General features: G+C 50.1%; 1 protein-coding gene across 4 annotated transcripts; it reads left to right on the forward strand.

The window, feature by feature from the left end:
* Window positions 1–1,883: 1,883 nt before the first annotated feature.
* On the forward strand, window positions 1,884–18,875 carry METTL22 (methyltransferase 22, Kin17 lysine). 4 transcript variants are annotated; one of them, XM_081132335.1, is made up of 11 exons: window positions 1,884–2,001; window positions 2,523–2,689; window positions 4,173–4,553; window positions 9,325–9,365; window positions 9,454–9,598; window positions 12,365–12,436; window positions 13,880–13,933; window positions 14,916–14,996; window positions 15,253–15,355; window positions 16,906–17,074; window positions 18,765–18,875. In XM_081132335.1, the coding sequence occupies exons 2-11, from the start codon at window positions 2,584–2,586 to the stop codon at window positions 18,798–18,800; spliced, it is 1,188 nt and encodes a 395-aa protein (XP_080988461.1). In that variant the 5' UTR covers window positions 1,884–2,001; window positions 2,523–2,583; the 3' UTR covers window positions 18,801–18,875. The 4 variants fall into 4 exon arrangements, with proteins under 4 accessions (XP_080988461.1, XP_080988462.1, XP_080988459.1 ...); XM_081132333.1 differs by lacking the exon at window positions 1,884–2,001 and adding an exon at window positions 2,011–2,172; XM_081132336.1 differs by lacking the exon at window positions 12,365–12,436 and having other exon boundaries at window positions 1,902–2,001.
* Window positions 18,876–23,820: the final 4,945 nt, after the last annotated feature.

Genomic DNA, 23,820 nt, shown 5'->3' on the forward strand with positions numbered 1-23,820 from the left:
CCATGCTCAACCCAACCGCTGAGCCATGCTGGCCCAGAGAAATACATTATCTTGTGAGTTTTTTTTCTCTTATGTAACTGATATTATATAGTATTATGACACTGCAACTTGCTTTCTTTTAATCTAACAATATGACTTGGTAAAATTAATGAAATTGCTGGGTTCTTTAAAATATACCAGGGACTGTCAGATCACTTTAAGAAGTAGAGGAGACTTATGCCTGGAACTTCCCATGTATTCTATCTCACTCATTTGCACAACACTTCCAGGTAGGTATTATTATCACTACCAGAAAAATTAGAAAATTAAATCTCAGAGAAGTAAAACAACTTGCCGGAGTACCTAGCACATGAAGAGCTCTCCAAAATTATGTATTGAAGGAGTGGATGTGATCAGTGGCTGAGCTGGGGATTTGAACCACCTGAAGGTCAGTTTGGTGCCTGTCCACACAGAACCAGGAACCAGGGAAGCAATCCCTGTGCATCTGTAGCAGCTGCTGTTAGAAGCTGGTGTGAGGCAGGGGACAGATTATAATTATCTGAGCAGTCCCAGGGGACGAGCTTTCTCTCCAGTAGGACAAAATCTTCTAGGGCTGATTGAGAAAACACATCAAGTGTTTGGTAAACATGACATTTAAAAAGGGAGCTGTTTTGGATACCCAAGCTAATAATAATCACCTGATAGCAATTTCCTGCAAGCCGGTTTCTTATCACGCATTTGGCAGTTTGTCCACCTTCTCTTCGTTGCATACATGATGTCACTAGCCCAGGCAGCAGTGGTAATGTACGTTCCAGCATGTGTGAGTTAGCACCATAATCCTTGCATCTCCAAGCCCTGGAGGAGACCCTCAGAGGAAGAGACCTGCTTTAGTGCTAAAACAGCCCTTCACTCTAAGGCTCCATCCAACAGACTCACTGGGACGCTTCCCAGACCTGAGTCTGCACCCCAGCTCTGCCACTTGGAGCTGGGTGACTTTGAATGAGGCGCTTCACCTCTCTGAACCTCAGGGGTGGTTGTGTGGATGAAGGAAGAACTCACTGGCAGAGGAGCCCACAGAGTGGCTTGTCAATAACTGAGACTCAGAAATGATGTACAGAGCCACCTTCCTCCATGCCCTCCCAGCAGTGACTTCCTCTGGGGACAACTGGACCAGGACTACAAGGGCTTCACAAGACAGCCAGCTGGCTCTCCGTTTACTGTCTTGGGGGGTTCAGGAAACACAGTCTGTTTGCTTAAAATAAAAAAAATCTCTGTTGCTTGGTCACCCTATCAAACACACCCCACCCCGCGCGTTTTATCTATAGTAACCATGAAATTGGTGTTTACCCTCTTTTGTCTTGAAGAGAGAATTCTATTTAAAAACAATTCAGACAGAGAGCCAACTGAGGCGCTGCGCATGCGTGCTTGTGTGCCTGTGTGCTTGCACCCGCAAACACATTTTACATCTGTGGCCCTGGGTGCCTGGAAATTCATTTGAAGTGCAACATTTGTATCGGATTTCATTTCCTATTAGACTCTCACTAAGACTGAGATTCTTCCTTCGCCTGGTATTGGGGACTTGAAGAGCGGATGAATGAATGAAATAACTACCAGCTATTATTCATAATGAGTACTAAGAGCAAAGATAATAACAAGAATTAATAAATAGCTGTCGTGCTGGTTAAACAGCACGCGCTCTAAAGCCCTACGACGCAAGCTGGAATCAAAGCCTCTGCACTCAGCAGCTAGGTGGCCTCGGGCGAGCTACCTAAGGGCCCCCCACACGCAGACCGGTGCAGGGCAGACCTGCACCTCCTCGGAGCCCCGAGCTAGAACTGCAGGTGTCGGCCCGCGGCCCCGGCACGCAAGCGCAGTAGAGCAGGTAGGCGTGGTCAGGGGACCGGGGGGTCGGACGCACGCCGAGGGGCGGGGCCGCGCATGCGCAGGCCACCTACCATGGCGGCAGTCTGAGCCCCGCGGCCGAGAGGGTCGGGTGGGACTCCGGGCCGCGGCCGGTAGTGGGTAAGCCCCGGGGGGGCGGGGGGAGGCGGGGCGCGGTAGGGTGCGGGGGCCTCCTGGCACCAACCCCCGTCTCCAAGTCCTGCCAGGGACTTGAAGCCCGAGTCCTCACGCTCAGCCTCAGGTAGAGCGAGCACGCGACCAAATGTTGTGCCCATTGACTCAGTCTAAGCAGTGAGTATGTGGTGATTGATACGCTGCACTCTCAGCCTTCTTGTCTGTTTGAAAATATTCATAATCAAGTTGGAAGAAATTAGAAGGGAAAGGAAACGTTAGGCCAAAAGTAAGAGAAGTACTTGAAAATGAACACAGGGCAAACAGAGTAACACAGTTATCTAGCCAGAGTCTTTTTTTCTCTGGCCCAGGCGTGAAGACTTGATCCTTTAGGAAAGATTAAAAGAATTGAAGAGGAAAGCACTTCCCCCAGGTGGCACTAAGCTGTTGACCACCTGGCTGTGGTGTGTTTACTGTCCACTGCCCCCCTTTGGGACCTGCCGGCCTGACGACCTGTTGTCGACTCTCAGGTGCCGCTGTTCTGTAATCAGCGTGGAGCCCAGGCCATGGTGCCTGGCTCCCACCCCAGCCATGGATGAGGTCACCTTCACAAGTGACACCGTGCTCTCCGATGTCCACCTCTGCACCCCCAACCAGAGACACCTCATGGTGCGGCTGAACAGCGTGGGGCAGCCCGGTAAGGTCCTGGTGGGTGTGGAGGGACCCAGCACCCTGTGGATCCCATTTTGGTTTCTCATACTCACGTTTGGGGTAAAAGATTGGGAAGACTGGATTAACTGTTAACATCACACCACTTCTTAAGTGCCTTTGTTTTTTTGAGTAAACTGTGCTCTACTCAGCACCTGCTGGGGGTGCCAGGGCCAAGACTTGATGCTGGGAATGCAAAAGTGAATGGGCTGACCTCTGCCTCAGGGAGCCTGAACTCCAACAGGGAGAGAAGGCACCAGGTCTCCGTCTGCGCATTGCCCTTCATCCCCTTCTCCCGACCCCAGTCCAGTACCCTTCATCCCTGGCTGGCTGCCTCCATCTCCTCCCACCAGGCCCCCCTGGCTTTTCCCCTGAACTCTCCCCCAATCTCCCCAGACGCCAAGGGGATCTCTTGAAAATGCAGATCATATCGCTGCCCTGATTGAGAGCCTTCAGTGGCTTCCCCTTGCTCTTAGAGTAAAAGCAGGCTCCTCAGCTTGGCCTGCAAGGCCCAGCTCACCCAAGGCCTTGCCTGTGTGTCCACACTTATTTCCCTCTCCTTTACCGCTCTGTGGCCACTTTCGGCTCCTTTCTGCCCCTTAGACACTGCACATACCTTCCTCCCTCAGTACCTTTGCTTTTCCTGTTCACTCTGCCCAGAACATTCTTTACTCTTAGCCCTGGCTTCTCAGATGTCACGTCAGACTGCCCTCCCTGGCTACCCTCCCCAGCTCCAGTCACCATGTATTAGCTTGTTATTCTGGTGTGACTAATAACTTCCCCTTCCCTCGTGTCTCAATTTGGATTCCTGGATTCGGGAAACTGAGTCTCCGAACAGATAAGTGACTTGTTCGGGGTCAGGCACCCTGGGGAGGTAGAAGACTCCAGCCTAGGACTGTCCACTCAAGTCCTTGCACTCCTGCCTCCAACCCGCCTCTCCTGGCACACATATTCTTACTGAAACTTGTCCCAGTGACTTTCTGGCCACCAGATGGTGACCGACACTTGGTATCCTTGTCCTGTCCTCCAGACCTTAAGTGGAAGAGTGTAGTGAGAAGGGCATCAGCTTAGGAGTCGAGCAGACTAGGCATATGTATTGCCTCAGCCTCGGCCACCTTCAAAGCTGTGTGCCCTTGTCAGCTCACTTAACTTCTAAGCCTCAGTTTTCATGTCTCTTAGATGAAGCCATTATTGCTATCTTCATAGTGACGTGAGGATTAAGTGAGATAATGTGGCCTGAGTGCCTACATTGTAGATGCTCTTCAAATAATAGCTGCCCTGAGTGGTGGTTGTGGCTCCTTTGGTGGCCCCAGTATCATGGCTGAGTCAGACGGGGCTGGCATTAGTGTGTCTCCACCTGGCCTTTAAAACTCTTTCCAGAAATCAAGTTTGCTGAAAGAAGAGGAAGGGAGAAAGAAGAAAGCTGGAAACATTCTTCTTTCGTGTTTTGTCTTTTGTGTTTTGTCTTTCAGTTTTTCTGTCCCAGTTCAAATTTGCATGGAACCAAGACTCTCAGATAGACTCAGGGACTGAGGATGTTGATCACAGAAATGTTCCCACAGAGGAGACTCCTGCTGGGACAAGCAGCACCGGGTCCTCTCCTGGGAGTGGCCACAGCAGTGCGGGTTTTTCCTCAAAGGCCAGTGCTGACACCATTGGCCAAGACAGGGCGGGAGCTCAGCTGGATGAAGACGGGGATTTGGACGTCGTAAGAAGACCACGAGCTGCCTCTGACCCCGATCCTCCGTGGCCTCCGAGAGACAAGGTACATCCCATGATTCTAACGCAGGAAGAAGAGGACGTCCTGGGAGACGAAGCACCGGATTGCAGCTTTCACGATACCATCAGAATAGGTAAATAAACCTTGCTTGTCTGCCACCGGGGCAGCACCACAGTGATGATCAGATCACGTGTCTGAGCGTTGGCTCTGTGCTCAGGCCCCACCCAGGGTATCATAGCCGTTAGCCATCACCTCCAGGAAGCCTTGCTGCTGCTGCCTCCTGCATTCATGTTCTGACCCAGCTTGGCATGCTGGCAGTGTGGGTCAGGGGTAGAGGGTATGGAACACTCAGCTAGCCTGGCCAGGCTGGAGCTAGAATGTGGCAGAGGGGCAGGGAGGTAGATCCAGAATTAATCTGGAGGAGTCTTGTGGGCCAATCAGATGGACCCCGAGTGGGGTGCTAGGAACCAGGTGGGGAAGGAGAGGTGACAGAGCAGCAAGAGAAGTGGGGTTGGAAAGAGGCTTCAGCAGATGCGGTCAAGAGCGTCCACCACCCAGGCATAGGGGTGGAGCAGAGGGTTTTGGTGACACCAGGACTTTAAGTCTCTGGAAATACCAAGAGTGAAAAGGATCCGGGACAGGAAGTGAGCCAGTGCTGGTTAAACACGTGGTGTCTGATATTTTTACCTATGTCACCTCATGTAGTCCTCACAGCCCGCTCTGAGGGGGAGTACAGATGTGATCTGTCTCCATAGCCAGGACTCTTGCCACCCCCAGCACTGCTCATTTTGGAGAGAGGAGCACTGGTCTGAGTCTGTTCATTGAGATCTGGGGTCCTTGATGGTGCTTGAGGACCCAAGTAAACCCAGGCACTGGCCTGGGTTGGGTTGGGAGCCATTGGGGGACTCTTAAAAACAGACAGACAGAATAGCAGCTCTGATGTCCGCCTGCCCTTCTGTTCAGCAGACAGTTACTGAGTGCCTGCTGGTACCAGGAAGGCTGTGTTCTAGACCACTCCAGTGGGACACTTGGTATCCTTGTCCCGCTGGTCCCAGCAAGTCCCAGACATGGAATTCATACTAGAACCTTGTTCTTTGTGTTCCATGGATCCTTGGGTCCTCACAACTTTTCCAAGGATGAATATTCCCATTTCGCAGAGGAAGAATCTGAGGCTCAGAGACATAGAGAAACTTGTCCGAACCATGATTCATACCCAAGTCTGTCTGTCACACCACAGCCCAAGTTCTTACCCACATCATGGGATGAGAACGCTGCAAATTTCTGTCCTGGGGACGGGGTGTGGTCAATGGTGGCTCATTTTGCTCTTAATCCTCACTTGGGCCTGAGGAGGGGAGGGACAGGCTTGGTTATTTCATGAGTGTTCGGCCTCTGATGTGCATGTGTTAATGTTAGGGGGATTGACCATCCTGCAAGCTAAAAATAAAGTCCCATGGGAGAAGGCTGGTGTGTGGCCTGCTGCCCACCCACCCATTTCCCTGTCCCCCAGTGCCCCAGAGTTCACCCTTTCAGCTCACTGTCATTCTGTTCCTACCTGCTCTGAGGGTGGAGAGTGGAAAGGTAATCAAGTGCTTGAATTTAAGCCATACTCCTAATTATTTCATCTGCTGCCGGAGCACCTTCATCTGTAAAATGTGACGTAGAGGTCAGAGTCTGGGACTCTGGTATCCTGCAGAGCTGGGTTTTGAACTGACCTCTACCCCTCACAAGCCAGGTGACCTTGGGCAAATGTCTTGCCCACCCAGAGCCTCAGTTTTTGCACCTGTGAAATGGGGTCAGGGATACTGCTATCCCCAGCATTGGTGATAATTTAATAAATGATGCCCAGAAAGTGCCTACTCAGGGGCCTGGCACAGGGCAGATGCTAAATAAATGCCACTCTCTTGACCATCTTTTTTTTTTTTCCAGGCTATGGGGCCCATTTGAGAAACTGATTTTTTTTTAAAAACTAAAACTTCCCTGGAGGAGGAGTATGTGTTTTCCATACTTTTCCAAAGGATTATCAGACACCTAACAGGTTTATCCATAGACTTGCTAGGAAGCCACACACCCAAGGTTCAAAGTAAATTATGATCAATTTTCCTCATTTTATAGGTAAAGGAACTGAGACCCAAAGAGAACTCTGAAGAGGCAGGGTTGGAACTCAGGCTGTTGGGCTCTGAATGCCTTTTCCACTGGCTGTGTGAAGTGGGCGAGTCCCTCAACTTCTCAGAGCTCAGTTTCTTAGTTTATAAAATGGGTATAACCTCCTCTGGTTGTGAGGAACTGAGTAGGGGACATGGCGTGTGTAAAGCTCTTATCATAGTGCCTCGCACATAGTAGGTGTTCAATAAACATGAGACAATGTTAGCTTTAATTCCTGGGAACTGATTTGCATGGGAAGAAGGGAGACTGGCTGAAGAGTCTAGTTTCCTGCAGATCTAGACACTACCCTCATAGTGGCAGGGTATAGATCATATTCTAAAACAGTTTGTCTCACCCATTTGCTAACCCCCTAGGTTCTCATGGGTGTGTTCATCAGGCTGGGCTTTTATGTTCTTATGATGCCACTGGAATTACTTAAATATAAACTGTTACTTTCTACTGGGGCAGGAGCATTGCCCCCTGTCTCGCCCCCCAGTTATGGAGGTCATTAAGCCCTATGAATGAAGTAAGTGATGGTGAGCAAACTGTGCCTCTGGCTCTGAGGAGTTCAGTGACTCAGGTCACCCAGCTAGAATGTGACAAAATCTGTTCCCACACAGGTCTGTCTGAGTTCTGCCCACATTCTCTCTAAAGGGAACCCAATCAACCCCTTGAATACAGCTGGGAGGCAAAACTTATGTCCACAAAACCCCTTGGAGAAAATGACCAAGTGTTACTGAGATCCTGGTGGTAGGTGCCCCTGGGGTCTGGGAGCAGAAGGCACCGAGGAGGCTGGGCCAGGCAGACGGGAAGGAGAGGATAGAAGATGGTAGGACACCCACATGAGAGAGACACCAGCCACACTAGGGGCTGCAAGTTTGGGGAAGATGGATGGGGCAGGGGTGGGGGCAGCTGACACTGAGGGTGTGGAGCAGGGCTGTAAAAGCGAGGACCCCAGGAGGCCCCTTTACCTACTCCCCATTCCCAATACACACACAAGCCTACAGCCTGCCAGGTGAGTCCCTGTGTTCTAAACCATAGCCCTAGGCACCCGTTCAGGGCCTCCCCTACTTTAAGAGGGACATCTCTCCCTTGAGGGGGGGAAGGCAGGCAAATAGCAGGCAGCCTAACTTGGGCCCCAGGTCTGCTACTTGCCGGCCCTGTGCCCTAGGGCAGCCCGCTGCACTTCCCCAGCCTCACTTTCTTCATTAAGCTGGCACTTGAACCTGTTTCATTGGGTGGTTTTGAGGATTAAATGAAATCTTACATGCAAAGCACTTAGCACAGTGCCTGACTTGGAGAAGGTGCACTTTTCCCATAACTTTTACAAGCATAATGCCAAGCCTCAATCAGTCTCAGTGTCTTTATAAATGGAGTGGTGATTACTGCACAGCGCCGTAATGAGGATCACGTAAAATCCCCATGTCCCTACCCCAGGCCTGGCTCAAGGGAAGTGTCCGTCCAGGAAGTGTTCTGTGAGGGGGCTTAGTGTCAGTGTTTCGGTGGACATGACTTTTGTTCCAGTTTGAAGCCAAGTGGGTACATGTGAGGCTTTAGTGATCTGAAGTCCTTCAGAAAGCATGTTTTACTAAAACATGAAAGCATGCTTTGACACCAAACCAGTGTCAAATTCAGCCAAGATGCTGACAGGCAATGCATCAATCACCTTTACTCAGGCAGAAATTTCTGCTCGGATTTGTTCGGGAGAAACCCTCAGAGCAGTGGCCTGGGTGTCCAGGAGGACTGCACGCAGCCAGTGCCTCACCTGTCTCGGGAACAGACAGTGGCTGCTTCAGTTGAACACCAGACAGAGCAGTTGGCTTATGTGCTGGACCCCAGTTGTACAAATAGCACTCATCTGTACACATGGTAGCACCCTTGCCAAAGTGAGATGCTCATACCTTGAGTGCTCAAGGAGACCAAAAACAAACAAGGGACGTGCAGGTTCCCCACCTCGCCTCCTAAGGCAGACCCTCATGCTCCTTCCAATCTGGCTGTCTCCTCCTCCTCTCCTTGAGTCTTTTGGTCCTGCCTCCTGTTTTGTTGTGAGCTGTGGTTTGATTCTTGCATGTCCAGTAAGTGTCCGAAGCTACCCTGCTATGCATGTGTTGCATGTTTAATAGCCATCGCAATCTCACTTAAAAATATAAGAGCCAGTTCTTATTTAACTGGGAAAATGTTTGCCATCATTCCTTTTTCTCCTTGGTCTCATATTTCTATTCTCGTCCCCCAACTGCCACTACCAGATTTTATCCTAACATATTTTGTGCTTGAGAATACTTCTTATATACTTCTCTTCATCCAGAAAAGGATCTACAACTCAAAACTTATTTTGTCAACTTCTCTTGTGGTCCTAAGTGTAAGAAGATATTGTGGGGTGAGTTGTGATTATTAAAAGCATACACTTGGTCAGAACAACATAAATGTGACAATTTTAGTAAACAGTTATTAAACATAAAGAGTAGAGTGTGGGTGTGCTTGTATGATTAGGTTGAGCCAAGACCTATTGTGACCCTGATCTCCAGACTGTGGGGCAGAGAGATCCAGCTATCTGAGAGGGAGCCCCGGTGCCTGGTCTGTGAGTGACGCTCAAATGTCCCCTGCCAGCTGGTGGCACGACCTATGTTTCTGCTGCTCTTCGGATGCCCAACCCCAGTGCCATCCCACCGCGTTTGCAGATTGTCGTGCCTCTCATCTGTCTGTGTTATGTCCATCCCCATTTTCACAGTGGCCCTTTCTCTTTTGATTTCCATCCCATCCAGAACACACCATGGCCACGCCCCTGGAGGATGTTGGCAAGCAGGTGGGTAGGTCCCATCCACTTCCCATGGCCCTAAAAGGTCTCTCCAGAGCCTCATGTCACCTGTCGTTCCTTGTCCGTCTCCCTCCAGGTGTGGCGGGGTGCCCTGTTCCTGGCTGACTACATCCTGTTCCAGTGGGACCTCTTCCAGGGACGTACCGTGCTGGAGCTTGGGGCAGGCACGGGGTTCGCCAGCATCGTTGCAGCCAGCGTGGCGCAGACCGTGTATTGTACAGGTAACACCACCATCTCAGCCTTAGGGGAAGTCCCCTCTTCACAAAATGTGCTGACTAAAAAAGTGAGAGAGAAATGTAAATGGGACGTTGTCTGCTACTGATTTTGGCATCCTGTTCCGTGGTTTTCTCCACCCTCCCTTGTTTTCTCAGTAATGTCAGAATGACCCAGCAACACCCAGTCCTTGGCAGCTGCTGTTCTGCTTCATTCAGAAGGTGCTGGCGGCTCAGCTAATACCTCTGATCACACCCCCATGAAAGAGCAATCCTCTCAGAAAACCATGAAGAATGTGCTTTTTATTAGGCTTAAGAAATAAGCTTGTTATATTTTCCCCAATTATAGAAACCTTGCTTACTCTTAATGGAAAACTTGTGGAGAACAGCAAATAAAAATTAGTCATAATTTTAGAATCCCCAGGTTCAGTCCGCCAGGTGCAGTTTATTGAGCACCTACTGTGTGCTAGCCATGGTTCTAGATGCAGGAGATCCAGGAGTGAATAAAACAGATCAGGTTGCTGTCTTTGGAGTGCAAATGTTTTAGAATCTATCTCTTAACTATATATTTCTTTTATAATCTTTTTTCTTTTCCTTTGTGTGTATATAGTCCCAAACAATAGCTGCACTCAAACTATGTATATTCAGTACTGTATCCTCCAAAAGTATTGAAAAACATTCTTAAGAGAATTTTCTCATGTCGTTAAAAATTATTTGTAAATAGGATTTTAATGAGCAGGTAATGTTTCATCTTTTTTCTTTTTCTTTCATTTCTTACCATTTTCCTTTTACTGGGCATTTTGGTTGTTCCCACGATGTTTTTGTTTGTTTTGCATTTGTCACTTGCAGTGCAATGAACACCTTTGTTCCTTGTTAGACTAGATTCCTAGAAGTGAGGGTGACCTTTCTTAGGCTTTTGATACGTATTGCCAACTGACTTCTTTTTTTATTTTTAATTTTGAAATAACATTAGACTCACAGAAGTTGCTAAAATATTACAGAAAGTGCCACATTACCCTTCACCAGCTTCCTTCAATAATAACATCCTACATAACCATAGTTGATGAAAACCAAGAAATTGACATGAGCATGGTACTATTAGCCAAACTGCAGACTTGCCGACATGCTTTTATAGGAAGAGTGTTAATGGTTTATAAGAGAGTATCAGCTCACCAGGTAAGTATTATTATTATATTTTAAGTCTTTAACATCTACTAGTTGAAAATGGTGTCTGCTGAGGTGGTTTGCATTTCATTGGTTCCTAGTTCATGTTTTCATGGGCTACATCTCTTGCTCCTGAGATAGGAAAGGGGAAGGTAGGGATTACGTGTGATTTGGGCATACTTTTCAGATACCCTGAGTTAGCCACTGTCAGGAGACTGCAGGCAGCCACCCTATTTGATGGTCCTTGACAATTTCATGGAGATTGCCAGTGAGCACTTCTCAGAGTCAAGCCAAAATGCAACACCCAAGAGCTGTATTCTGTGCCTAGTGCCTACTAGGATGTGATCAAGCTGTCTTTTCCTCGAGAGGGATTTACCGGCATGTACTTGGATGGCATGTTAGTCAGTAAAGCCTTTCAGGCATATCAGGATCTGCTTGTAGTTTCAGAGAGGTCCTGGGCAGTTCCCAGGGAGCATGTTACCATCCCTTTGTCCAGATGGACAGACTGAGGCTAAGGTCAAGGGCTGGCCAAGGTCATATGCAATAAGGGGTGGGGGAACAGCCCCAGGGTCCAGGTCTTCCACTCCACTCAACCAGAGCTGCCCCTCTCTTACCTGTTTCGTATGTTAGAATCCCACACAGGATCTGTTTTGACAAAAACTATCATAGAGGCTTAAAAACTTCTGAACCAGTTGTGTGCTGTCAGGCACACACCAATATTCTCTTCACCCAGTGGCCCAGGAGAAGGGACGGGCATGTACCCTCAGAGAGCTGGGAGCTCTCCCCTTTACCAGGCTCTGCCTGGTTCCTGGGATGGAGACAGTAGTCTGGTCCCCAGGGAGTCTGCAGTGGGTGGGACGGGGGCATCACAGCTACAGTGGCCAAGCAGACATCATTAGCAAGACTCTCTGTACCCTTCACACATATGTTCTCCTAATTGAAAAGTAATTTTTTGGCAAAGTGCTGCCGCTCCTCCCCCCCATGCCACCCCCAGCAAGGATTCACTGTACTGTGACCCATTCCTGCTGAAATGATAGGAAACCCCACCTGGTCAGAGTAGCAGGTAGGTGGGTAAATCAGGCACAGGGGAGCTGCCTCCAGCCTGTTTGAATCTGCTCTGCTTACCCATTAATCATATCTGAACACTCTTCTGACACTGCTCAGTTTTCTGGGGTGTCAAAGAGCGAGCCTAGACTTAGAGTCAGAGACACCGAGGTTCACATCCTAGCCCTTGCTCTTACTAGTGACATGACATGACTCAAGTCTCTTCATCTGTGAGATGGGAACCAAGATGCCAGCTCATGGGTTGTTAGAAACTCTGGGTGGTCTATGGAAGGTGCTGTGCAGGTTTCATAAACACAAAAACTAGAAAAGGGGAGCTCTCACCCTTCCCTGTGGTCTGCACAGTCTGTCTCCACCAGGATGATCATCTCTTATTAAAGAAAAGTTCATTAAAAAGAGCCTTAGGCAGTAAAACCCATAGGAGACACTGTAGACTCAGTTTTGCACTTTTCTGTAGTCGGGCTATTGATACCAGCTCTCTCCAAGCAAAAACACGGAGATCAAAGTGTAATGGCTGGCGCTTTATGGCATGCCCTTCTGTTATTGCAGATGTCGGTGAAGATCTCTTGGCCATGTGCCAGCGAAACATTGCCCTCAACAGCCACCTGACTGCCTCTAGAGGTGAGGCCCAGTGGGTCTTCTGCCTGGGAGGAAGGTGTCTCTGTTTGGCAAGTGAGACAAACACCCAGGACTGTGACCCTGGGAGGGGGGGTTCCACCTGCTTCCCTCTACACCCAGGTGAATGCAGGGAGCAGACATAGTCTTAGCTTCACGTAGATTCAGATCCTAGATGACTGTTCCTATGTCATCTCCTTCCCATGCCCACCACCACATCCTGCTTCAGCCCTCCCCCTCCTGGACCTCATCACCCCAGCTCCTTGTCTGACCCACCCAGGCTGCCCTCCATTAGCATCCAGAGTGGCCTTCCTAGATGAAGCCTGACCTCTTCAAAGGGTGAAGTCCAAGCTCTTCCTCTGGCTCCCAAACCTCCTTGTCTGGCCCCTGCCTGCTTCTACCTTGTTTCCTGGTAGTCCCGCCCCAGCCCTGCATTCAGTGAGCTGAGGACTCATTTCATATGCTCCTCCCTCTGTCAGAATGTCACCCCCACCCCTCCATCTGCCTGTTCGGCGGGCTGTGCACCACCTGTAGGAAAAAGCTTGCATGATACACAGCCAACTGCTCACTGGACTGCCTGTGCAGACCTTCCTCCTCTGAGCAGCGTGGGGTGCTTTTCCAGGTTCAGATCATGTCATTCCAGCTACTGGATCTTTTACAGGCTTCCTGTTGCTGTCTACAGACTGAATTCCTTTGCTTGTCTGAGATCCTACAGGATCTGGCCCTGCCTGTCTGTAGCCCCTCCCACACAGTGGTTCCTCCACCCCAGCTATCCTAGCCTTGTTGGAGGTTACCCTCCCCTTGGGGCCTGTGCACTTGCTGTTCCCTCTGCCTGGAACAGTCTTCTCTCCCTCTTCCTCCGGTTCCTAATTATGCTCAGGTCTCCAGAGCTCCAGATGAGGTCACAGCCCCCTAGCAGACACTCATGACACCTTGAACCATTGCATTTGACCTTTGTTGATGCGACTAGGTGATTGATGCCTACCATCCCATTAGACCACATGCCTATGAAGACAGGGGCCCTGTCTGTGCTCTCCACTGCTCTGTTGTTTGTTGAGTGCCTGGTGTGCAGTAACCAGTCAACAGGACTGGAAGGAGGAAGCAGGCGTGAATCGCCTTCTCTGAGCCTTCCCTGACACCATCTAACACGAGAGCTCCTCTTTCCTTCTACGCACCTGTCACATCTTTTTTACATTGCCCTGACCATCTGCCTTGTCTGTGTCTGCTAACTTGCCAGTCTCTCAGCTGCAGATCCCCAAGGACGGGCACATGTCTCATAAATCTGTGTATTTTCTGTGTCTGGCATAGGACCTAACACTTAGCACTCAAACAATGATGGGTGGATGGATGGATGGATGGATGGGTTGATGGATTTTGGTGTACAGTGTAAAAAGTTTTTTTCCTGATTGTTTATAGAGTTTGGGAAGTTCTGTTTGTTTGTTTTTACAGGCAGTGTCATTAAGGTCAGAGAACTGGACTGGCTCAAAGACGACCTCTGCACAGGTATGTGTCTTCCTCTCATGTCCCATTTTATTGGGTGGTTCCTAGTAATATCTCAAGGCTGACAGCCTGTGGCCTTGACTGACAGCAGAATCCCGACTGCTGCCACGGTCTGCAGCTCACAGCAAGTTCCCTTCATTGGCTGAAAGTGGCAGGTGTCATTCTTGGGCATCTTCCATTCATGTTATTCAGGCCTCACAGTGTCACTGTGCAGCAGGTGCGATGGCCCTTGAATAATGAGCGGAGACTGATGCTCAGGGAGTCGCACAGCTGGTACCTGCAGGGTCGGGGTGTGAGCCCAGGTCTCAGTCTCCAGGGCTTTGACACTGTGAGTAGTGGGGCTGAGGCAGCAGCCTCCCACTGGGCACCCTGTCCTCTGCCCGCAACAGGGAGTCAGCACATGGCTTCAGGGGCCCGGGTGGGTTTTCTAAATTTCTTACACTGATTGTTTTCAGACCTGTATGCTTGCTCCTTCTTTGTGTGAAAACTTCTTGTCCCTGAAAGCCATCAGTTGGGGAGAATCATTGCTTGTTGAGTACCTGTCACCTACCAAGTACATAGCATACCTTAGGTCTTGTCACCCCCCCAGCCATCTGAGGGAACCATCTAATGTGGAACCTGAAACCCACAGAGGTGAAGCTCCTTTCTCGGGGTTGCACAGTAAGCACAGGGGTCAGGAGCCAGGGACACAGTATAGGTCACATTCTGCACAGGCTACCGGCAAGGCAAAAGTTAAGGCCAGAGTCTGCCTGTCCCTCTTTGCCCCCCTCTTGTGGAAAGGGTACCTCTTTCACTGTGGGTCCCACTTGGGCAGCCGTGTCCCTGAAGCTAGGGCGCTGGGATTCAGCGCTGCTTGGCAGTGCCTACTGTACTGAGTGGTGCCCAACCCCATTTCTTCTGAAGCCTCTTTCAGTTCGTCTCAGAGAGAGTTGGTGACCCGCAGAAAAGGAGGGAGCACAAAACACCCTTTCTTCCCCTTTCACAGATCCTAAGGTCCCCTTCAGCTGGTCAGAGGAGGACATCTCTGACCTCTACAGCCACACCACCATCCTGCTTGCAGCTGAAGGTGAGAACACCCTCCCCTCACACCTAGTGTCACCGTCACGCATAGCCAAGCGCAGCATCCCTACCGCTCCAGAGCTCTCTGCATTTTAGAAGCACCTCTTCGGGACATCCTGCCGCATCTCCAGGCAGCGTAAATTCTAAGACCTGCTACCACCAGGTTTATCAGGATTCGTCCATGGTGTCCTGCGGGCCCTCCAAGTAACAGATTGCTCTGGTGTTTGCATGGTTTCCCCTAATGCCTGTTCTCTTCCCCACAGTGTTCTATGATGATGACTTAACTGATGCTCTGTTTAAAACACTCTTCCGACTCACTCACAAATTGAAAAACTCCTGCACAGCCATCTTGTCTGTGGAGAAGAGGTGAGCTCTCCCCGGGGGGCCCTGCTGGCGTCCCCAGAGCCAGACTGTCGCCTTCTGTACGCATCCTCGTCAGTGTCATCATTGTCACTCATTCAGTCAGCACCTGTTATATAGCCTTCACATTCATTTAACCCACACACCAGCCCCACCTGTGTGTGGGCACTGCTGTCCCCATTGCTCAGGTGAGGAGAAGAAGTCCCAGCAGCATCAGTGTACCTTCCAGGCCGACACACAGCTGGTCAGTGCATAGTCGAGGGCTTGAATGCAGGCTGCGCACTAGAGCCAAGACGTCCTCTTTCTGAACATTCCCTCTGGGCCGCTGTCTGTCTCCTAAGGTTCCCAGGCCTCTGTCCTCTCCCTGGTGCAGACACACCCCTCCAGGACCTTCCTGCTGGAATGTCCTAAAACGCTCGGGCTCCTGCTGGCCCAGTGTCCAGCTCGTGACAGGTGCAGGGTAGACACTCTGCCCAGTTTTCTGAGTCTTACGATAGGCCATGACTTTTCTGAAGGCATTTCGGAACATGTAGCAAAGGCCATCAAACCGAACATAATGACTGACCTAGCGGTTCAGCACCTAGAAACTCAGCCTGTGGAAGCAGTCACAGCTCTGTACAGAGCCATCCACACGACATGTTTGCTGTTTATACTGACAATGTCTGGGACCTCCTTCAAGGCCCACATGACCATGACCCTCACCTGAATTCTGATTGAATTTGAGACAGTCGGGAAAAATTGAATACTGACTGGATATTTGATGGTAAAGAATTATCGTTGAATTTGTTTTAGATGAAAAGAGCCTTTATCTTTTTAAGATACATACAGACATGGTGGGAGAAATGCTGTGATGTCTGCCATTTGCTTTTTAATATAGTGGGGGAAGGAGGGCAGAGGTGACAGTGGCCCTGAGTCAACAGTGGCTGAAGCTGGGCAGTTCATTACATTCCTTTCACTCTTTTTATATCTTTGAAATTTTTCATAATAAAACATTTTGGAAAGAAAAGGGAAAGAGACAGAGTTTGAATTTCAAGTTAAATCGAGTTGCAGACTGTGGTGAGTGGCCAGGCCGGAGATGCTCTGTGAGGACTCTGCTGTCTGAAATCACCCCTCTGAGTCTCCCACCCCACCTCTGCCCAGCATTCCTCTGCCCAGCAGGTGCTCACAGGCCTCTGCACCTCCTATGCCACTGTCCTGTGTCCATTCATTGCATGATCTGTGCTGAGTGCAGGTGAGGGGCGAGCAGTCACCCACATGGAGCCCCAGCCTCAGGTATTGGTCTTTGTCCACCTCATGCGCCAAGTTGTAGCTCCTGTGGGCTGTGGTGTCACCTTGGGCACATGACCACCTCTTAGGCTCAGTGTCCACAGCTGTAAAATGGAGGTGGTAGCCGTTTCCATCTCCCAGGCTGTCCCACAGACTCAGGCAGGCAGTGCACCCAGATTCTCAGCACGCAGTAGACACTCAGTGAACATCCACCAGCAGGAAGGTGAGCTGGGAGGGAACAACCAGTCTTCCCAGTAATGATGGACAGAGGGTGGGCTGCTTGTTTGCAGGCTGAACTTTACCCTGAGCCACCTGGACATCACGTGCCAAGCCTATGACCACTTCCGTGCCTCCCTGCACCAGCTTGAGAAGCTCCAGGATGGCCAGGTGCGCTTCGTGGTGGAGCCGGTGGAAGCCTCATTCCCGCAGAACCTCATGTATGAGCGCATCCAGCAGCTGGTAGGTGCGGCCACCGCCTCGGGGGCCACTTGCTCTGGCGTGGGCGCTGATGAGTCGGGCCAAGTGCTCTCCTTAGTGAAGCCTGTGGTGGGATCTTCCCCCCACTCTCAACAATCACCATGTCCAGGGGTGAGCCTGCCAGGTGAACCATCTACTTTATAGCATGTTCTTTCCCTGTGGACCGTTGAGGCTCCAGTGGAAGCAGGACAGGGGTAAGGAGTTAGAAGATTGTTGGGGAAGTAGGCAGTCAGTGGGGGCACTTGGTTGGGTGGAAGATCTGATGCAGGGACTTTGGTGCTGATGGTTACATCTTCATTGGGGGAAATGTGCTACCCTTTCAGACCAGGCAGGCTTATCTGATGACCAGTGACCCTTCTGACCCTGCAATGGGATCCCATCATGTTAGACCTCTTAGTAATCACCCTGATGACAATGCCTGTGCCAGGCACTATGCTGAGCTCTTCTCATCCCCTTTCCCAGTTAATGCCATGGTAAGTCACCCAGCCAGGGAGCAGTGGAGCTGGGACTGCATCCTGTAGCCATGTGACTTCCAGTTACTGTTTTTAAACCCAGCACTTGGAGAAAATTTGAAAAGTTAAAATTACCCTTGAAAATTCTGTAAGGTTACCAGGAGCTGGATTCATAGACGTCCAGAGCTCTAGGATTCACGTTTTTGTTCTCTCTACCTCTGGCTGTGGCCTCCCTTTCTCTGGGTCTGAGGAGGAAAGGGGAGGAGGCTAACTTAGGGCCCTCTCCGTCCCACTCCTGTCCTGTCCCTAAAGCACTGCATCTGTGTGGTTACTGATTGTGAGGAGGTGTGTGTGTGTTGCATACTGTTGAGTCAGCTCTGACTCCTGGCAACTCTGAGTGACGTCCCCAATGTCCTGTCCTCAACAGCCCTGCTCAGCCCTACTCATGCCTATGGCTTCCTTCATGGAGTCAGTCCATCTCCTATTTGGCCTTTTTTCCTGCTTCCTTCTATATTTCCCAGCATTACTGTCTTTTCCAAAGGACCCTGCCTCTCATGACGTCCCTGCAGTAGGACAGCTCAGTTGTGTCATTTTTGCCTCCAGCAGTGTTTCAGGCTTAATTTGCTCTAGAACCCATTTGTTCATCTTTTTGGCAGTCCATGCTATCTGAGAGCCTTTCTCCCACACCGTGTTTCAAACGAATCCTGTCAGTCGTCTTCCCTGTCCAACTTCCCCTTCCGTTTATTGCTCCACTGCCTCTGGGCAGCCTCCCTGCCCATTAGCCTCGCTGCTTGTCAGCCTCCTGGTAGACAGCAAACAGGACATGAGGTTTCCACTAAGAACCTGGCGTGGTGTTGTGCCTTCGCCACCTGTGGCCAAGAAAGTCAGCTGCTTCTAAAATCAGCAGCCACACTACATGGCACTAAAGACCTCCCCAGATGGAGAAATTGTGGCGACTCGCTGCCATTTCCTGGTCCCTGTTGATCGTCTGACATCCTTATGCCTCCTGGACATGTGCTGGGACTTACCATTCAGCTTCTCTTCCACAGAAAGAACTGCCCAGAGCAACAGTGAAATTGGGGAGGTGCCCTACTCCTGCAGTAGTTTGCATGCTGCCTCTGGCTCACATGTTGCGTGTTCTTTGCTAATTATGTCCCTTTATGAAATTGTGTAGCCTCCCTGGGCATCTGGGAAATCTCGCCTTTCTCTCTTTGCTGCAGGAGCTGTGGAGAATCTTTGTGGAACCAGTGACGTGACCCCGTGGTGTCTGCCAGCACGGCTCCTTGACTGTTCTTCTGATAGGTTCTAATAAAATCAGAGGTTCCCACAGTGATAGGCTCCAGATGTTAGCATTTTTAAAACGTGCCAAATGCACCTTATATGACCCAGGAAAGTTTCCTGGAGTCGGTTGCTGCTCCCAGTAGCAGCCAGAGACTGTCACTGCTCTGGCCAGAAGCCTGTTCAGTTGTGTTTTCAGGCTGCCAACTTGGAATGCATTGAGGATGTCTCAAGAGCTGCTCAGTCAAGTTGGGTAGATGTTCTCAACGTGATTCCACTCGCACTTCCCCTGGGGGCAGGAGCCCAGGGCTACGCCAGTCGTCTTCTCTGCTCCCCTCTGCTGGATGCTTACAAATATGTTTAATATCGTCACCACAATTACTGTAATAACACCACACAAATTGAGACGCAGAGCCTCATTTCCTTCATGGCTGGCATGCTCATCCATGTCTCTCTGGTCAGGGCGCTCTGGAAGGAGGAACCAGGAGCCAGTTGAGACTGAACTCTCCTGGCAAATGACCTCTGTTCTCTGTTTTAACCCTTTATAACCAAAATGCATGTGTCTGTCTATCTGGTTTTCCTTTTCTCTGTGCCTCTCTCCTATTTCCACCCCTCCCTGTCACTCTACGGCCTCTCCCACTCTCTCTCCCTCTTTCTCTCTCTCCTTTCCAGTTTGGGTCCCATCTTCCCATTGCCTTTGGCTCTCCCTGCAACACCCTTTCCCCTGGCTGGCTTCTCCTTCACTTTCCTCCAGGGCCCGGCATAGCCCTCCCCGCCTGCCCCTCATTGCCCAGACGTCCCACCTTCTCTCCCCTCCAGCTCTAGCTGTCCCTGCCCATGCTCACCTCTCCCCAAGCACCCAGGTCCATTTCCTAGGCCCATCATACCTGTAGTCATTGTCCTATCTGGACACCAGGGTTCAGGCAGTTGCAAGTCTCATTTCATCTTCCCAGCAACTCCAGGTCAGCAGCCTGGCTATTCCCATTTAACAGTTGGGAAGACTGAGGCTCCAAAAGGGAAAAATCTCCATAAGGTGAAGGACCTTGTTTATCTTAATAGCAATATATTCCTGGCATATGGTCTGGCTCAGACTAGGTATTCAGCACATGTTGTTGAATGAATCACTATGAATTACTGCCTGGATGGTGTCCCAGTTGCAGGCTCCAGGGGCATTTGGCCATGTTTGCAAACAGTTTTGGTTGGCACAACTCGAGGAGGGGTGCTACTGACCAAGGGTGCTGCTAAACAGTCTACATTGCACAGGACAGTTCCTCCCTTACAACTAAGAATGACCTAGCCCCAAATGTTAATAGTGCTGAGATTGAGAAACCCTGACCTGGAATAGGAGAACTAGCTACTTAAAGGAAAGAAAAATGTGTGTGGCTGAACCTGCAGTGAAGGTGATACAAGAAAATGAGTCTCACCCTTCCCCTGTGGGAGTGGGAAGGAAATCTACACACATTAGCTCTAAATCATAGACCCTAAAAGGGTCTTTGAGCGCCACTTCTGTGAGCACCATAATAAGAAATCTGAAGTTTAGAGAGGTTAAGCAACTGGTTCAACATCACACAGCTGCCAAGTGGCAGAGTCAAGCTCAGAGCCTGTGCCCGTCTGATCCCGATGCCCGTGCTCTTCCCACATTCCCACCAGCAGTGGTGGCGGTGGCATCGCCTGGAAGCTGTTAGAACCCAGCAGCCAGCCCAGACCTGAGCTGAATCTGTACTTTGACAGGACCCCAGGTAGCTTGTATGCACAGTGGTTTAGAAGCATAGTATTTGAGCTACACTTTTCCAAGGATGCTCAAAAATCCTCTCTGGTAGACTTGCCATGATGGAGCCGAATCGCGGAACACAGCAGGATGTATTAATAATGAGCCTTCAAAAGAGAACCCACTAAACAGCCCTCAGCCAGCGATGTGTCAGCACTAACGGGGACACTCCTAGCACTCCTGGGGACAAGCCCATAAATGTAATTGGCACTAAGCAATAGAGTTGTCACACCTTACACCTGGCGCATTAGGGCAAATGCTTTTATGTCTGAGCCCCTCGGCCTGAAGCTTCCTCTAAGTGGAGCCTGGAATTAATCTCAGCCCACTGTGATTCACAGCATCCTCAAATTTTCTCTTCCAGAGTCAAAATGCGCCCTTCTCACCACTTTTTCCGGCTTTGCTTGAGCCTCTGTAAGTGCTTGTTTAGCGGTGGTATTTCAAAATCATCCAACCAGCGAGATGTTCTGGGGAATTAACCAGGCCATTGGACTCAATTCTTTTTTGACACATTCTAACATTTTCAGAGAAATATATGGCCCAAGAACAGGACTTGGTTGTGCAAGCCTGCACAGGAAAGATGTAAGACCAAGTGATGGCGGTGCCCCTGGCCCTTCTGCGATGACTGTGCACGCAGGTCACCCATGTCTCACCAGATTGCAGATTCTGACTCAGTCCTGGGTGGGACTCAATGCTGCCATAACAAGCTCTCTGGTGGCCCTGGTACTGCTGGTCCAGCAGCCACACTGTTAAGCGAAAGGCTGTGGCGCATCACTCACTCCTGGTTAAGAGCATAACCTTGGGCTGAGCAGATGGTTCAAATTCTGACTCTGCATGGAGCAGCCTGATGGCTTTGGACACAGGACCTAGCCCCTCTCGGCCTCAGCTTCCTCCTCTGTGAAATGGAGAGACCCCTTCACAGGGTTACTGTGAAGATTGTATTAGCTAATTCATGTAAGATGCACAGGGACGTTTTCAATAGATTGCAGATACTCTCCTTATAGAGTTTTCTGGTTTGGGAGCATTTTCAACATGTACACTGTGACCTGCCTGATTTATAAGGCTTGACTTCTCCCGCTAGAGAAACTGCTGAGCAATCTCTATCTACCTCTATTTTAAAAAAAAAAAAAGGATTCTCTGTGTATCCTGTCCTGTGGCAATAGCTGGGTGAAGAGCCAATGGGAAACGTCATGGTGAACAGCCTACCTTAAATTCCAGGCTCCATGTGACACACCAGGGTCACCTCGAGGGGTCTGGGAGCCCCTCAGAGGAACAGGCAAGGCATCTCCCACACTGCCGACCCCATGTCCAACCTGACTCCTGTGGGCTGCTGGGAGGGGATGTGCTGCCTGGGCTCAACCTGTGAGTCCAAGTTCTTCACACAGAGTGAAGATGGACGTGGGCTGCTGGTCTGCCTGTCTGTGAGACCCTCGTGTACAGGCCAGTCTGGACTCGGAGCCCTGAGCTGGCAGCAGAGCCGGCCCTACATGACTCATGCCAAGTATTGGTGGGAGGCTCAGCTTGCCCCATCTAGGCATCAAGTCGCCCACCCGTATCTCAGCCCTCAGCGGCGGCAGCCATACGTGTCCCCCGTGGGACCAGGGGCAGAGCAGCTGTGTGCAGGGTGCTGGTCCTCCCCGTGGGATGGCGGCTGTATGTGCGGTGTTTCCTGTCCTACATCCTTCTAGAAAGCCAGTGAGTGTAGTGTTAGATTGAAGCCTACCGGGTTTTGGGGGTGACTGCCAACTCAAACCCAGTTCTGTGCCGAGCAAATAGTAATGCCTCAGGCCCTGGCAGCAGGCAGGGGTTTCAACCCTGGATTCCAGTGTGACCCAGGGAGACCCCTGACGATGCTTTTTCTCACACAGCAGCTCAGCACAGTGCCCCAGAGCGGTGTCACAGGGTCTGCTTGTCCAGTATCCATGAGTGACTTCCCAGCGACACCAGGGCGGCCAGCTGGTGATTTTTTTCAAATCCATCACTATTAAGTGATACTGTGGTCTCTCTACCAACAGACTGGGGGATCAACCTGATGGTTTTGTGAATTTCAGCCCTCTGTTAAGACCACTAAGGGCCATGCTGCACCAGAAGTTGGTGGGCAGGGCCAGCCCCAGATCATGGGTTTGGGTGATGAAAAATACCTTGGGGACAGCCCCGATCTCTGTCCCCACATGGGCACTCATTTTTGTCAGACCATCTGCATTCGGTGAATAGGGTTTCTGTGCTGATAGCTAAGCATCAGTGGGATGAATGGAAAGGGCAGGAGCAGTGGAGGAAGAAACAAACCACCCTCAGTGATTCAAGGCCCAGGAAATAAACAAAGCTGACTCGGGTGCAGTGTACAAATAAACTAATAGGGAAATCTATATTGCTAGGTGCCCGGTCGAAGTGGGTCTTGAATTGATTTCCCATGGGTAGGACTTGGTGATTTTAAGTGGAAGACTTATAATGATTAAAATATAACTTTATTCTTGAGCTGCCCTATGTAGTAAAGCCTTAATTAATGAGAACTCAATTAATTAAACCTGCTTCCCTATCAACTCCTAGGCTCAAGCCACTGGGCAGTAAGCGTAGAGCCAGAACTTGGATACAGGATCACAGCACATCAGCACCATCTCCTGAACCTAACACCTGGGCAGTGAGGAGCCACCTAACAGGTGACCTCAGGGGAGAAATTTGGAACCAAGCTCCCGTAGAATGTTCTGTGGGAGATCCTGGAGAATCAAGGTGGCAACAGATAACTCTTCGAGATACTTTACATGTGTTAATGCAGTGGATCCTCCAACACGTGTACACATGAAGTAGTATTGCCCCCATTTTATGGTTGGGTAAACTAAGGCATGAGAGCAGGCCAGGTAACGCTCCCAAGGTCACACAGGTGGTAAGGGATGGAGATAAGATTTGAACCAAAGCAGTCTGGCTCTAAACTCCAAGCACTCACCCATCAGGCTGTCCACCACTCTGAGTAGTTCCCCCACCATGGCACAGCTTATAAAGGTCAGCTCTGAGGTATGTGTATGCGTAGAAAGTTCTACACTGTACGCTTAAGCTTGGCTTAATCCGGGGGCATGGGAGTGATAAGACACTTTACCTTTTGCACTGTATACACACATTTTGTTTTTACAGCCAGCTAAGGGTGACATCCAATGTGGTGTGTGTGTGTGTGTGTGTGTGTGTGTGTGTGTATTGTATTAATTTTTGAGAGGAAGAAAGAGAGAGAGAGAGAATGAAAG

Source organism: Miniopterus schreibersii (genome assembly GCF_964146895.1).
Source record: "Miniopterus schreibersii genome assembly, chromosome: 3".
Lineage (NCBI taxonomy): Eukaryota > Metazoa > Chordata > Mammalia > Chiroptera > Miniopteridae > Miniopterus > Miniopterus schreibersii.